At 49.9% G+C, this 14,527-nt stretch overlaps 1 protein-coding gene across 1 annotated transcript in view; it reads left to right on the top strand.

The window, feature by feature from the left end:
- The first annotated feature begins 569 nt into the window (after window positions 1–569).
- SLC5A1 (solute carrier family 5 member 1) overlaps window positions 570–14,527 on the top strand; it is a 35,027-nt gene continuing 21,069 nt past the window's right edge. The window contains exons 1-3 of the mRNA XM_035098618.3: window positions 570–1,276; window positions 9,129–9,200; window positions 13,770–13,874. Coding sequence (XP_034954509.1) covers window positions 1,145–1,276; window positions 9,129–9,200; window positions 13,770–13,874 — 309 coding nt within the window. The 5' untranslated portion in view covers window positions 570–1,144. The remainder of the gene's footprint in view (window positions 1,277–9,128; window positions 9,201–13,769; window positions 13,875–14,527) is intronic.

Genomic DNA, 14,527 nt, shown 5'->3' with positions numbered 1-14,527 from the left:
TGGTTTATTGGCCAACTTTACCCCTCTCATATCTCAGACTTCTGAGAAGGATCAGTTTGGGGGTTTTGTCTGGAGTTCAAGGAACAGGGCGTGGCAAAATGGGGACACCAGAAGTTTTTCCAAGTTGGCGAAGGACATGCTAAGTCAGGCAATCGGCCCATCTAGCTAAGCATTGTCTGAATTTAGGGTTTCTGGAAGGAGTCTCTCCTTGCCCTACCTGGAGAGGCCATTGGGGATTGAACCTGCGACCTTCTGCATGCCAAGCAGATGCTTAGCCATTGAGCTAAGGCCCTTGGCAATACTGAGCCACACAATTTGTCCATCTAACTCAGCATTATCTATGCTAACTGGCAGGCAGCATTTGTCCCGGGTCCAGGCAGGAAGTTTTCCCCCAACCCTACCTGGAGATGCCAGGGATTGACCTTGGCACCTTCTGCATGCCAAGCAGATGCTCTGACTCTTTCCCACTTTGCAAGTGTTGCACTCTGTTGCTCTCTCCATCTCCTTGGAGGGATAGATTAACATGTCTTTCTCTTCTTCTTTTTTCTGCTTCCCTTGGGTGGTGCCAGGGTCTAGTCTCTCTTCCAGCTGGGAGCCATGAAGACTGATGAAACGTCGCAGCAGGAATGCCGCTCCTAACATCCTGGGGTGTCCCCGAAGCTCACAGCCCTCCTTCTCCCCCTCTTCCGAATCCTGGGCGATTCGTGAGCGCTTCTGCACCAGGGTCGGACCAGCCAGTCTGGAAGAACCGCTTCAGGCTGGGCTCTGGGTTCCTTGAGCAGGGCTGGAGCCAAACCCCTCCTTCTTCCGCTGCCTCCTGCCAAACCACCTGCTCCAGGGCTACAAAAGCCGTAAGCACCTCTTGCTGTGGGACCCAGGAAGATACCTGGCAGCCTCCAGAGAGGATAGAAGCAGCCACCCTTGGCGTCCACAGCAGGCCATGCCAGGACGGAAGCACTCCTCTTAGGAGGACTTCAGGCATCCCAAGGAGAGAGGGAGAGGGAGCAGAGATCTCTCGGTTACACATTAGACACCGTGGAAGCCCAGGGAGACCCACGCGAGCTTATCATTAACTTGGTGGCGCTGCCAGGCGATATAAAGCTGAGAGCAAGAGAAGGGCAAGAGAGGCACCCAGAACGGCAGGATGGCAGCCACAACGGCAACCGCGCCCACGACTACAGCAGCCCTGGAGGAGGAAGGGGTGGCCATCAACAACCCCGCAGACATCTCTGTCATTGTCCTGTACTTCTTGATAGTGCTGGCAGTGGGAATATGGGTAGGTCTCGTTGACTTTTCTGGCGTGCGTTTTATTTGGTCCATGGCAGGTGGTCATCTGAACTCTGCTTAAGAGACCTCCGAGGAATTAGAGCCCACCACCTCCTGAGTTTCTACTGCCTTTGCATTTATATGCCACCTTTTTCCTCTTAAGGAGCTCAATAGGGTGCCCCATGGCTCTCCTCATTTTGCCCTCGCAACAACCCTGCGAGGGAGGTTAGGCTGAGAGGCCGTGACCGGCCCTCGAGGACAGCTTCATGGCTGAGTGGGGATTTGAACCCTGCTCTCCCAGGCCCTAGTCTGACACTCTAACCATGATGCCACACAGGTGTGGTGCCACCGGCATCGTCACTGGGCACCAGGAATCTATGGGGCAGAAAGTGGAAGGTGGCAAAATGCTTTTTTTCCCTTCTTTTTTTGAGGGGTGGATTTGACATGTGAAATTAAAGGTGCTTCAAGGTTTCCACCTTGCATTCCTGGCAGGTGCTTCCGGATGGGTGCTTATTATGGAGTGGGTCTGCATTGACCTCAGAATACCAGCCTGTGTTTCACATCTATTTAAACCAGATTTTCCTTTTCTGGAGCGAACCTAATAAGTTAAAAAAAAACAAGCCTCTGCTTTGTCACCAAGGTGTCTGTATATGAAATCTCCTCTCCCTGCTTGTAGGGTTAACCCCTTCCTTGCCGGGCAAGAGGTCAGGGTTGCCCGAGGGCAGGGATGAAGGAAATGGAGCCAGTGGCTCAGGGTAAAAACGTCTGAGAGAGGCCTCAGGAAAGAGCCAGGAGGGAGAGATGGGGAGGCTGAGGACAGCGATAGGAACGGATGCAGGCAGGGGAGGCTGGCCGAAAGCGGCAATGCCAACCGCTGGAAGCCACAGGAGAGGAGAGGGCTCCTGTTCGCGGGTCTTGCTTTTGGGCTTTCCAGAGACACTTGTTTATTGCATTTCAATCCTACCTTCTTCTCCAAGGAGCAGTAGGTGGCATGTATGATTCTTCCCTCATTCAACCCCCTGTTTGGCAGGTTAGACTGAGAGGCTGCGACCGGCTCCCAAGGTCTTACTCAGTGACCCTCATGGCTGAGTGGGAAGATTTTAACTCTGGTTTCCCAGCTCCTAGTCTGACGCTCTAACCACTACACCACACTGCTTCTCACACTGGCATCTGGCTGGCCGCTGTGAGAACAGGATGCTGGCCTGGCCCGGTAGCCTTTTCTTCTTCCCAGTTGGGGCACTGCCTCACTAGCCTCCTCCTGTCCTTAGCCAGCCCCCCCCCCGAACTGCCTGTCTCCTTCCTTACACCCAGGCTACAGGTGGCCCTGCCTGTCAGATTCCTCCTCTTCCTCAGTCTCAGAGTTGCCCCTTGTAGAGAAGGAGGAGGAATCCTAGAATTGTAGAGTTGGAAGGGACCCCGAGGGTCATCCAGTCCAACCCCCTGCAATGCAGGAATCCCAACACGCAGTCCACCATCCAGTTTGAAACCATACCGGACTCGGCTTGGCTTTGCAAATGTGCTAGCAGCTTTATCGCTGCACCCTTCAGCTTAGGAAGAGAATGGGGCAAGACAAGAAGGAGCTGGCTTTGGCTTCTCCTGTGCCCTAGCAGTCCAAAGGTATACACCAGCCGCCACTCGATAGAGCGATGTTGTTTGGGGTGATGGAAGAGAGGAGCCTGTTCTGGCCAGAGCTCCCAGGAAGGCTGTGGGTGTGCAGCGTTTTTTAAACTTTCAGGCCATTTGGAATCTGCACCCGAGGGAGAAGCGGCAAGTGTGATCTGTCCCAAGGTTCTGCACAAAGAGGTGCCCTGATACCTTTGCTGCCCTCCAGAGACTGCGGCATGCAGCTGTAGCTCCCTGGCAGTGCCTGGGCTTGGGCAGCTCAGCTGAACCCATTCAAAGTTTTCCCTAGCCAGGGCAAATGGAAGCATGTCTGCCGCCTAGGTTTGAGTGCTTCAGGGTGGCTGAGAGGTCTCATGGCCAAGGTGGGGGGGAAAGGTGACTATATGAGCTTTTTTATGGCAGCAGAAAGAGTGACAAGAAGGGGAACAGCTCGATTTTTGCCACTGGGTGCTGCTGCTTGACCTAAGGCTCAAGTATGACATTGTAGGCTCCTTATCCCCAATGCTTGTGGCTATTTTAGCAGAGATGCAACAGGCACTCTGCACATGTTCAGCGGCGACACTCACCTTGATTACTTATTCACGGCGTGTGTGGATGACAAATGGAAGCTAGCGTCGCAGGCTTAAACAGAACAGATTTATAACTTTGTAATCAATTAATGTATTTGAACAGCCGCTCCCTCTCCCCAGAGAGCTGTAGTTCAGGGAGAACGATGAGCAGAGAGTTGACATCACCTTCCCAAACTAAAATGATCAGGATTCTTTGCTGATACTTATTTGTAATGCTGATGAATGGTGTATAGCAAGCTTTCAAGGACTGGCCAAATTCCCCCCCCTTTTTTTTTGCAGGGGATGGGAGGACCAGTTCCTGACTGTTATTTGCAGTGCATGGCCATTATTTCCCTGAGGACATTCCTCCTTTTATCCTCACAAGGTTAGACTGCGAAGTAGGTTAGGCTGAGAGGCAGTGCCTGGCCCAAGGCCACACTCAGTGAGCTTCATGGCCAAGAGGGGATTTGAACCCTGTTCTCTTCCTGGTCTTAGTGCAGCACTTTAACTGCACTGCCTCTCAAAGCAGGCTTGCCAGCTCTTTTCCTGCCCTCTGCTCTTGTGCCTGGCAGAAGGTTTTTACCACTTTTCTCCTTGCCCGACTCACAGAAAACCTTTCATTCTTATGATTTGCAAATTAATAATAATATCACACCCTTGCACCGAAAAATGCCCAGAGCAGCAGTGTACGTCGTATTTAACGCACCAGGTGGTGCCTTTCCTGGCCTGTAGAGAAGTGAAAAGACCTTCACCTGTGAAACATCTGTCTGATGGGCAATCCTTAAAGTTTCAGAAGCGGAACCAGTGGAAGGAGGTACAGGAGCCGAGCTGACTTGATGACTGGCTTCCCAGGACCCGGGTGGGGCAGGTTAGGGTGTCTGATCCTGGCAGTGTGTGGCAATGACTCCCAGGGTCCTTGTGCTGTCTGAGGGGAGTCCAGAAGAGCCTCGAAGAGCCCAGGACTCCCCTCTCTGAAGCTGCCTTCTCTAGTCTGGAGTACCTTCAGATGTTTTGGACTACAGTTCCCATCAGTCTTAGCACCCCATGGCTACCCAGGCCGGGGCTGATGGAAGTTGTTTTTCAAAGCACCTGGAGGAGCTTGGGCAAGGCTGCTCTTAAGGAAGACGGGTAGGTAGGGTTGCCAGACTCAATAGAGGACAGGACTTCTGTGCCTTTAATTGCCCTGCTCTCTTTTGAGTCTGGAAACCTTAAAGAGAAACCAGCAGACCCTTTGTTTAATTTCCAAGCAAAGGGTCTGCTGGTTTCTCTTTAAGGTTTCCAGACTCAAAAGAGAGCAGGGCAATTAAAGGCACAGAAGTCCTGTCCTCTACTGAGTCTGGCAACCCTACGGGCAGGTGTCAGGAGGGATGGGCTAAAAGCCTGAGGAAAAGCCACTGAGAAAATTGCAAGGCAAGACTGTGCTTGCTGGCTTGATTTTGTCTGAGGTCAAAGACAGTCTCATTGTACCAGGAAGCCAAGGTGCCTGTTCCCTTGCCCTGGCTGACCCCACTCCACACTTAACATCTACTTGGTTATGCAGATGCCAGTGTGAGATTAGGTTTCTTGCATTCCAAAGCAGGAACCGGCAGAACATGCGGGTCAGGTTATATAATATATATATCACCAGGAAATATGGAGTGCTGGAAAATCCCATTGCTCTTGCAATGGCTTGCCTTTTCTCTCTCTCCCAGAAGCCATGAGGACTAGAGGCATGCTTGCTCTTTTTAAAATGAAGAGAAAGTGAGGCTCTCCACAGGAGGTTGCTGCTTCTGAGGTGGAAAGCCACATTTCACAACTCGGATCCAGCTGTTGCACAGGCTAGTGATTTATTTGGGTGTGTACTGTGTTGTGTTTGCTGGTTTCTAGGACGCATATGGGGGACCCAGGTGGCGCTGTGGGTTAAACCACAGAGTCTAGGGCTTGCTGATCAGAAGGTTGGCGGTTTGAATCCCTGCAACAGGGTGAGCTCCCGTTGCTCGGTCCCAGCTCCTGCCCACCTAGCAGTTCGAAAGCACATCAAAGTGCAAGTAGATAAATAGGGACCGCTCTGGCGGGAAGGTAAACGGCGTTTCCGTGCGCTGCTCTGGTTCGCCAGAAGCGGCTTTGTCATGCTGGCCACATGACCCGGAAGCTGTTTGCAGACAAACGCCGGCTCCCTCGGCCTATAGAGCGAGATGAGCGCCGCAACCCCAAAGTCGGACACGACTGGACCTGATGGTCAGGGGCCTCTTTACCTTTACCCTTTAGGGTATGGTGCTGTGCTCTAAACCACTGAGCCTCTTGGGCTTGCTGATCAGAAGGTCCCCGCGACGTGGCGAGTTTCTGTGTGCTTTAGCTTCTGCCACTGTGTTCCGTTGCACCAGAAGCGGTTTAGTCCTGCTGGTCACATGACCTGGAAAACTGTCTGTGGACAAACGCCGGCTCCCTCGGCCTGAAAGCGAGATGAGTGCCACAACTCCATAGTTGCTTTTGACTGGACTTAACCATCCAAGGGTCCTTTACCTTTTTTACCTTGCTGGTTTCTGTGGACACACAACAGCCATGCCACAATTTTACGAGGAGCAGCAGCAGCAGCAAAAACAGTCCTTCTGCTTGGTTGCTTTCTCTTTCTGGGAGGCAAACAGCGATTCTCATCTGCTGTTTGCAATACAGAATGAGAGATGGGCTCAAGGCATGTGCCCAGGTGGGGCAGGGCACCCTATGCCGAAGAGCCGCAGCGAGCACCAGGCTAGGTAGACCAGTTGCTCAGAATCTATTGAAGGCACTTTGCTATGTGCATAGGCAAATGCCAACAGTACCCTGAGGAATTTTATGAAGATGTAGATGCATAAACACACACACACACACACACACATGTGTTTGTAACAAATGTTATTATTTATTGAATTATTGCTAGAATGTATGCCTTGTCCTTCCAGGGCACCAAGCAGACACACTATTTAAAAGCAAAAACAGTCTGAAACACTGAAAGCATTTTAAAAACAATTACAATTAAGAACATCTCAAAGCAGTTTCAGTTCAAATGGAACGTAACAAATTCTCCACTTTGGGGGCACAAAGCCATGACCATAATTTATGTCAGTGTTTCCCAAACCTGGGTCTCCAGCTGTTTTTGGACTACAATTCCCACCATCCCTTTAACACTTGTCCTGCTAGCTAAGGATGATGGGAGTTGTAGTCCAAAAACAGCTGGAGACCCAAGTTTGGGAAACCCTGGTTTAGGTGATCGTCAATGTTCCTTGGCGGATCTCTGCTCCGTAGGAATAAATACATCTCTGATCTGTAGGAAGTGAAATAATGTAGATCAGACATCCCCAAACTGCGGCCCTCCAGATGTTTTGGCCTACAACTCCCATGATCCCTAGCTAACAGGACTAGTGGTCAGGGATGGTGGGAATTGTAGTCCAAAACATCTGTAGGGCCGAAGATTGGGGACGCCTGATGTAGATGAAATGACATTTTTTATTTTAAAAAAGATACAAAACGTAACCTTCCCGGAGTAGCCCCTTCCCTGCCCGTATGACTATGCATTGTAAGGGTTTAGACTAGATGACCCACGGGACCCCTTCCAAGGCTTCAATTCTATGATTATGCCATGCCCTATAGTGCATGGTGGGTGTAAACAGAAAGAGTACTATGGCAACCTCTGCCAGCCTGGTGGTGCCCTCCAGATTCTTTGGACCACAGCTCTCACCCGTCCCAGCCAGCATGGGCAAATGGTGCTGGGTCTGAGCACACCTATGTTGGCTGAGGGCAGCAGCAGTCCAAAGCATTTGGAGGGCACCACCAGGCCCTGGCGACGACTGCCCTCTGCCCCAGCCAGCGGCAGTTCTGTATGACACTTAGGGTGGGCAGCCGTGGAGGGTGGTGCCATAGGAACTGCCAGTCTGGACAAGCCTCGGGTGGCATGTTGCCCATGGACGACGTTCTCATTCGTTTACCCCCCATCATGGCTTTACAGTATTGGGAAAGGCTTGGCGGAAAGCCTGTTGGAGTCTGTTGCCACTGAAACAATGGCGAGCCTTGATTGCGCCTAATAAATCTGTGCCATGAATGAACATGAATATAATCGCTGTCAAGGCGTCTGCAGTGCTTCTGGGATGGTGCTGGATAAACAACAGCTCAGGGGTGCCAGTTGGTTTGTCGAAGCATCAGAGGGTATAACTGAATGCCAGGCTTTCTCCTTCCGGATCTGACTCCATTCCAAATCCTGCCCCCAACATTTTTGTTCCATTGTTCATGGGAGTGGTGCTTTTTTTCCCCAGGGGCAGGGGGATGCAGGGGTACGCACACCCCTAAACATTTTGTGAATCTTTGTACTTTACTCCATGTACTGTCTTTATTTTTCCTGATTTGAACTATAAAATTGTGGTTTTCTTGAGTCAAAAGGAGAGTACCCCTAAACATTTTTTTTAAAGGAAAAATTTCACCGCATGGGAGGTCTTTTGCAAGCCGTTTTTGGGATGCGTCTCATGGGCTTAACACTTTGAACTCCAGAGAGATTAGGAGGATAATCTGATATAGTTTCATTTCTGGCAGGTTTAAGATAGAAACAACTTTTCGTGGGGGATTTGCACCGGCTGGGTCAATACTCCAAGCAGGCCCAATGAAATCAGCGGACAAGTTAAGGTCAATGGGTTGCAGCCAACTGATGTTACTCCAGAGTAGACCCATTGAAATTAGGGGACCTAGATTGATCACATCCATTAATTTCAACAGGCATGCCCTGAGCATGACCAATATTGGACACAGCTCATAATCGACATAAGGGCCAGTTGGGTTAGAGCCTTGGACTATGACCTGGGAACCAGGTTTGAATCCACACTCAGCCATGTTTTCTGGGCCTGTCGCTGCCTCTTTAAGCCTAGCCTATCTCACAGGGTTGCTGTGAGGATGAGATGGGGAGGAGGAGAGCCATCCACACCACCTTGAGCTCTTTGGAGGAAAACGATGTTCATAAATAAAATAAGCAACGTTTTGTCAATGTTTTGATCCCCACTGACGTCAATTGATTTAAATTAGAATTAGGGTTCCTTAAACCCCCTGATCCGAATGTGACCACTCACTGGATATCACCCCTTGTCCAGATGTCCTTTTCAATGTATTATTAATTTATTACAGTTATACCCTGACCTTCCTCCGAAAGAAGCCCAGGGCAGAAAACAATATGTGATAAAGCAATAAAAAAACACACCTTAAAGTCAATTCCAGTACAGTGGTGGACTGGGAAAGATCTTCACTTAAAAGGCTCATTGGAAGAGGAAAGTCTTTGGTAGGCACTAAAAAGACAACAAGGGAGGCGCCTGTCTAATATTCATGGGGAAGAGAGTTCCAAAGGACAGGTGCCACCAAACAAAAGGCTCAATTCCTACAATTGTGCAGAGAAGACCTTCCGATAAGATGGTACCTGCAAGGAGGCCCTCTCCTCAAATGGATATGTAAGGGGTGAGACGATATTTCAGGCATCCTGGTCCCACGTTCTCCTGGGCTCTATACACCAGAACCAGCACCTTGAATTTAGTAGGCTAAATTGTTGGCGATATCCTGCCCCAGTGAGCTGCCACATTTTGCAGCATCTGCCCTTCCAGACAACCCACAGGGCAGTAATGAGCTTATCAATGCATGGAGGATAGTGGTCAGGCTATATTATATGGTTGGTAACTCTAACTGCATCTCTTCTCTCTTCCTTAGGCCATGTATTCAACAAACCGCGGGACGGTTGGGGGATTCTTCTTAGCAGGCCGGAGCATGGTCTGGTGGCCGGTAAGTTGTGTCTAAAGAGCCAGCTCCCCTGAAAAAAAACAGCCCCCTTCATTTTCCTCCAAAAGGACCACAGGCTGAATCTACCCTATCTGCCCTTCCCGATTTTGCAATTTGCAGACTGAAACAGAGAACTATGTCCTCTGAAAGGGACACTCCTCTGAATTTTGCAATGCTGTTCTCCAGACAAGTAAATGTGTACAAAATTGCATCTGCTTGGGTAAAGCGTGCATAGAACAGTATATGTTCCTGAAAAGAACATGAAAAGTATATTAGGGGGACATTGCTTTGCAAAAAAATGTGTAGATTAGGCAAAATGTTGAAGAAATTTGCGCTAAAATGCTGTTGAATTTTCATGAGGATTTTTAAAAAGCAAACTGATAGGGAAATGTGGAGAAGAGACTGGGGGGGGGGGAACAGGAAACTAAGGGAAACTGAAATTTTGCAGTCCAAAGCAGTGTGGGGAAGGGGGAACCAGATTGGCAAAGGTTTGCCTGGGCAAAGCTTTGCTGCCGCTGACTATTGGTGGACGGTGGAGGGGCAAGATTCTCTCTGCTCCTTTGCCCAGACAAGCATCCCATGGGCCATCCCCACTGCATCGGGGCTCCTGAGATTAGACCGTGGAGGAGCAAGGGAGCGGCTGGTCTGTCGCCCAGTGTATGACTCACCTTCTGGTGAGGTGCCCAGTGAGCTGAAGAGACAGAGTTTGTTCCTTCAGAAAGCAGAAGCTGTCCTTCTTACCAACCTGATGCTCCCTTGGAGGGAAAATATCTTAGGATCAAAGCAGAAAAGGGAACAGCTCATTCTTTTCCAGTCTGAGCAGGAAGGGGTGTATGAGAAATAAATAAATATATTTTCTTCTCACTCAACCTTTGGCCAAGGCTCATCAGTTTTATTTGTTTGCAGAAAAGCACGTTTAGTGTGTGTGTGTGTGTGTGTTGCTAAAAGTGGCTTATGTGTGGAATACGTTGGTGTAAAACAGCCTTCATACAGTACAAAATACAAGAGTGACGCATTTTAAAAGAAGGATGAGTGGGGAGAAATTCGGGGGGGGTGGAGGTGCATTTGTGGTGGCCTGTCGACAGACCATTCTTCTGCGGTGCCTGCTCGATGTTATTTCTGTCTAGAGCAGGGGTCCCCAAACTAAGGCCCGGGGGCCGGATGTGGCCCAATTGCCTTCTAAAGCCGGCCCGCGGATGGTCCGGGAATCAGCATGTTTTTACATGAGTAGAATGTGTCCTTTCATTTAAAGTGCATCTCTGGGTTATTTGTGGGGCCTGCGTGGTGTTTTTACATGAGTAGAATGTGTCCTTTTATTTAAAGTGCATTTCTGGGTTATTTGTGTGGCATAGGAATTCGTTCATATTTTTTTTCAAAATATAGTCTGGCCCCCCACAAGGTCTGAGGGACAGTGGACCGGCCCCCTGCTGAAAAAGTTTGCTGACCCCTGGTCTAGAGGGGCCCTCTTGTACAATGGTGCAACAAATGCTGTACAAAAAAAATAATAAGTTGGAATGTTTGCAGCATGAAAAGGGTTTGGGATTTCAGCAAGAAGTGCACCAATTGCAAGTGAAGCAGCCTGGCTTCCCAGAAACTACTGCAGGTGCAAATCAGTATTGAAAGTGGGATTGCATATAAATGTCCCCAACACCGTTCTGTGCAAAAACTGCCCTGAATGCACAACACAAGGAGAAGGGGTGTCTGGAGGGGCTCAAAGGCTTCACTCTGTCCCCTGTGTCGACGCTGGCTCTTTTAAAATATAGAGTTACGGCAGTGGTTTTCAACCACTGTGGCACCCTGGGGTCAGTGGCGTAGGAAGCCGCTTGGGCACCCGGAGCGGCAAACATGACGCGCCCCCGGGGACGGGGCGTCGCTATGTAGCATGCATGCGCAGCGTCGCTACGTACGACGTATGCGTCACTATGTAGCGACGCTGCACATGCGCGCTACGTAGCAGGGTGCTGGCGCCGCAGCTCGTGCTGCTCCCCCAAAAACGGAGCTGGGAGCGGGCCGACCCCTCTGCTCCCCGCTTGCTGCGCCCCTACCTGGGGTGCCTTGAATGGTGGTTAGATGCTCTGTGGGCAGCACCAGCCTCCGTCCCTCCTTCCTTCTCTTCCTCCTCTGACGCTCCCTCATGTATCTGCCTCCAGAGGCTGGCACAGCTGTTTGTTGCAGCGGCCCTGGCTACAAGTTCTCCAGGCGAATGGTGCCTCTGGGGCCAGGCAGGGGTTGTTGGTTGCTGGGAGCTGAGGCAGCATTGGAGTAAGCAAGCAAATGGGCGAGGATTCCTGAGGAGAGGAGAGGAGAGAGAGGAGAAGGGGCTGAGGGAACCCTCCACAAGGGAGGGGTTCCAAAAAAAGGGGTGAGAGGCTGCCAGCTCTGCAGGTGAGGGGTGACATAACTGGGCACCTGAGCCCCACAGAAAGATGTAGTTGGTCAAGGGAGCCATGAACTCAAACCTCTGTGTTTGAGTGAAAACCTCTGGGTTAAGGGAAGTGTGGCAGCAAGTCTGAGAAATGGTAAAAGCTCCCCTTTTGTGCAGATGCCAGGCTATCGTGTTGTGTCTCAATGCCTCAGCCTTCACTTCGATGGAGATATCCATGTGCTAGAATTCCATTCCAAGCAGAATTGCAAAGACATGGAATCCATTGTGGTTAATCATTTTCCCGGGAAAGCATTCCTAATTACCCGGCATTAGCCTTAATCATTAATTGAAGGGAAACTGACAGAGATTTAGTTACAGCTGTGTTGGTCTGCTGTAGTTGAAACAAAATAAAGAGATTCCTTCCAGTAGCACCTTAGAGGCCAACTTAGTTTGTCATTGGTATGAGCTTTCGTGTGCATGCATCTGAAGGTATCTGAAGAAGTGTGCATGCACACGAAAGCTCATACCAATGACAAACTTAGTTGGTCTCTAAGGCCAAATCAGGGGTCAACAACCTTTTCCAGCCGTGGGCTGGTCCACCGTCCCTCAGACCATGTGGTGGGCCAGACTATATTTTGGGGAAAAATATGAACGAATTCCTATGCCCCACAAATAACCCAGAGATGCATTTTTAAATAAAAGCACACATTCTACTCATGTAAAAACACCAGGCAGGCCCCACAAATAACCCAGAGATGCATTTTAAATAAAAGGACACATTCTACTCATGTAAAAACATGCTGATTCCTGGACAATCCATGGGCCAGATTGAGAAGGCGATTGGGCCACATCTGGCCCACGGGCCTTAGGTTGCCTACCCCTGTGCTACTGGAAGGATTTTTTTATTATTATTTTGAAAGAGAGAGAGAGAAGAAGCTGCCCTTGCCCCTCCCTATCCCGGAGGCTTAAAAATGGAGAACAAGACACTTTGCGGATTAAAATGAGAGGAGAACTCCCCCACTGAATGAAGCCAGACAGGACAGTGCAGGCAAAGTGTTGCAAGCCAACTTGCCCTCACATGAATGGTGGCTCTTGAAATGATGACAGCAGCTGCCTTGTAAAGAAGCAACTCTGCCCAGGTCAACCAAGGAACAATCACCAACTGGGCGTTGGCATGAGCTCCGCTTTCATTGCTTGTCCGCTGGGTGGTGAGGCTGTGGGAGGAACTGATAATAGGTCCTGCAGGAGGCAAACTCCCAGGACCATTGGAGCGCCCGTAGTCCACTTGTATTCAGATACAGGACCTGCCCTTGCGGCGCTCGAGCCACACTGTCTCACAGTTGGGATGGCCACTGGCCCTGGTTGTGGTCCAAGGACCCTGGGAGGTCCTCATGTTGCTTTCCCCTGGAAGAGGGCTAGGCATTCTGCCTCTGGAGATGTGAGGCTGAGGTCCAAAGGTGGTGCAAAAGTAGCAGATCTATGCATTTAAACTCAGATCTTGCTGCAATCATTTCCAATGTGTTAATGTTGCTGGAATCCATTTGGGGAACTCCAGGCTCCAACCCACAAAAGTTTACGATATGTGTCGTATGGAGCCGTAAGGGATTTTGCAGACCCTCCAACATTTCTCTGATGAAAATAGGGACATCCTATTCCAGGCATCCCCAAACTGTGGCCCTCCAGATGTTTTGGACTACAATTCCCATCATCCCTGACCACTGGTCCTGTTAGCTAGGGATCATGGGAGTTGTAGGCCATAACATCTGGAGGGCCGCAGTTTGGGGGTGCCTGTCCTATTCCAAAATAAATAACAACAATAATAATTTTATTGTTTATACTCCGCCCATCTGACTGGGTTCTCCCCAGCCATTCTGAATGGCTTCCAACATATATAGAAACATAATAAAACATTAAACATTAAAAAAAACTTCCCTATACAGGGCTGTCTTTTAAAGGTTGTATAGTTACTTATCTCCTTGGCTCAGGGGTCGCATAACTCCATACCCTCCAGTGAAATTAGGGACATCCTAAGGAAAAGTGGGACATTCTGGGATCAAATCGGAAACCAGGGCGGCTTCTGTATATCCAGGGCTGTCCCTGGAAAATGGGGACACCAGGAAAGTCTGATTTTGTTGCCCCATACCTAGGTGACTTCCAACCCACCCTCCTCCCTCAGGCTAAAGGACATCTCTCCTTTCTGCTTTCAGATTGGTGCCTCTCTGTTTGCCAGCAACATTGGGAGCGGCCATTTTGTAGGCCTGGCTGGGACGGGGGCAGCCGCCGGGATCGCGATCGGGGGCTTCGAGTGGAATGTAAGTGCCTTCAACTCCGTGGCTTTGGAAAAAACAGCAGCTACCCATTTATTTTTGGGTCCTTCACATTTTTAACCCTACTTGCCCAGGATGTTGTTGTTGTTGTTGTTTTAAAAAAAACCTGCTGATCAAAAGTGTTGCTCTTCAGGTGGGTGGGCAGGATAATCCCGTCACATTCCTGGATTCCCTGTTTTTGAGCGCATGCCATGCTGGCTTGGGGTGATGGGAGCTGTGATCCAACAACATCTCAGGGGCTACGTCATCATCCCTGGTTTTTGGAGAACCCAGATTAGGCCCTGATCAGGTGTGGCCTAACCAGAGGCGTAGCAAGCCCAGTTGGTACCCGGTGCAGAATTTTTTTTGTCATCCCCCCCCCCACGCGGCTCCGGCTCTGGTGAAAAGTGAAAAACATGAATTGCAAAAAACAACAACAACTAGAGCTTACAGAACAAAACCAACTTCAGATATGAAATCAGCATTGAAAGAACATATAAGAACAGTTGAAAAATCTCATGCAACAGAAAATAAAAAAATGTTCCCCAGTGGGGGGCGCCAAGTGTCACCCCCCCCTTCAGGGTGGCACCTGGGGTGACCCACCCCCATCGCCCCCCCTTGCTACGCCACTGGGCCTAACTAGGCTTCCCAGTGGCAAG

Source organism: Zootoca vivipara, chromosome 16 (genome assembly GCF_965207765.1).
Source record: "Zootoca vivipara chromosome 16, rZooViv2.hap1.1, whole genome shotgun sequence".
NCBI lineage: Eukaryota > Metazoa > Chordata > Lepidosauria > Squamata > Lacertidae > Zootoca > Zootoca vivipara.
Note: the sequence above shows the minus strand (reverse complement) of the source record. Positions and strands in the feature narration are given on the sequence as shown.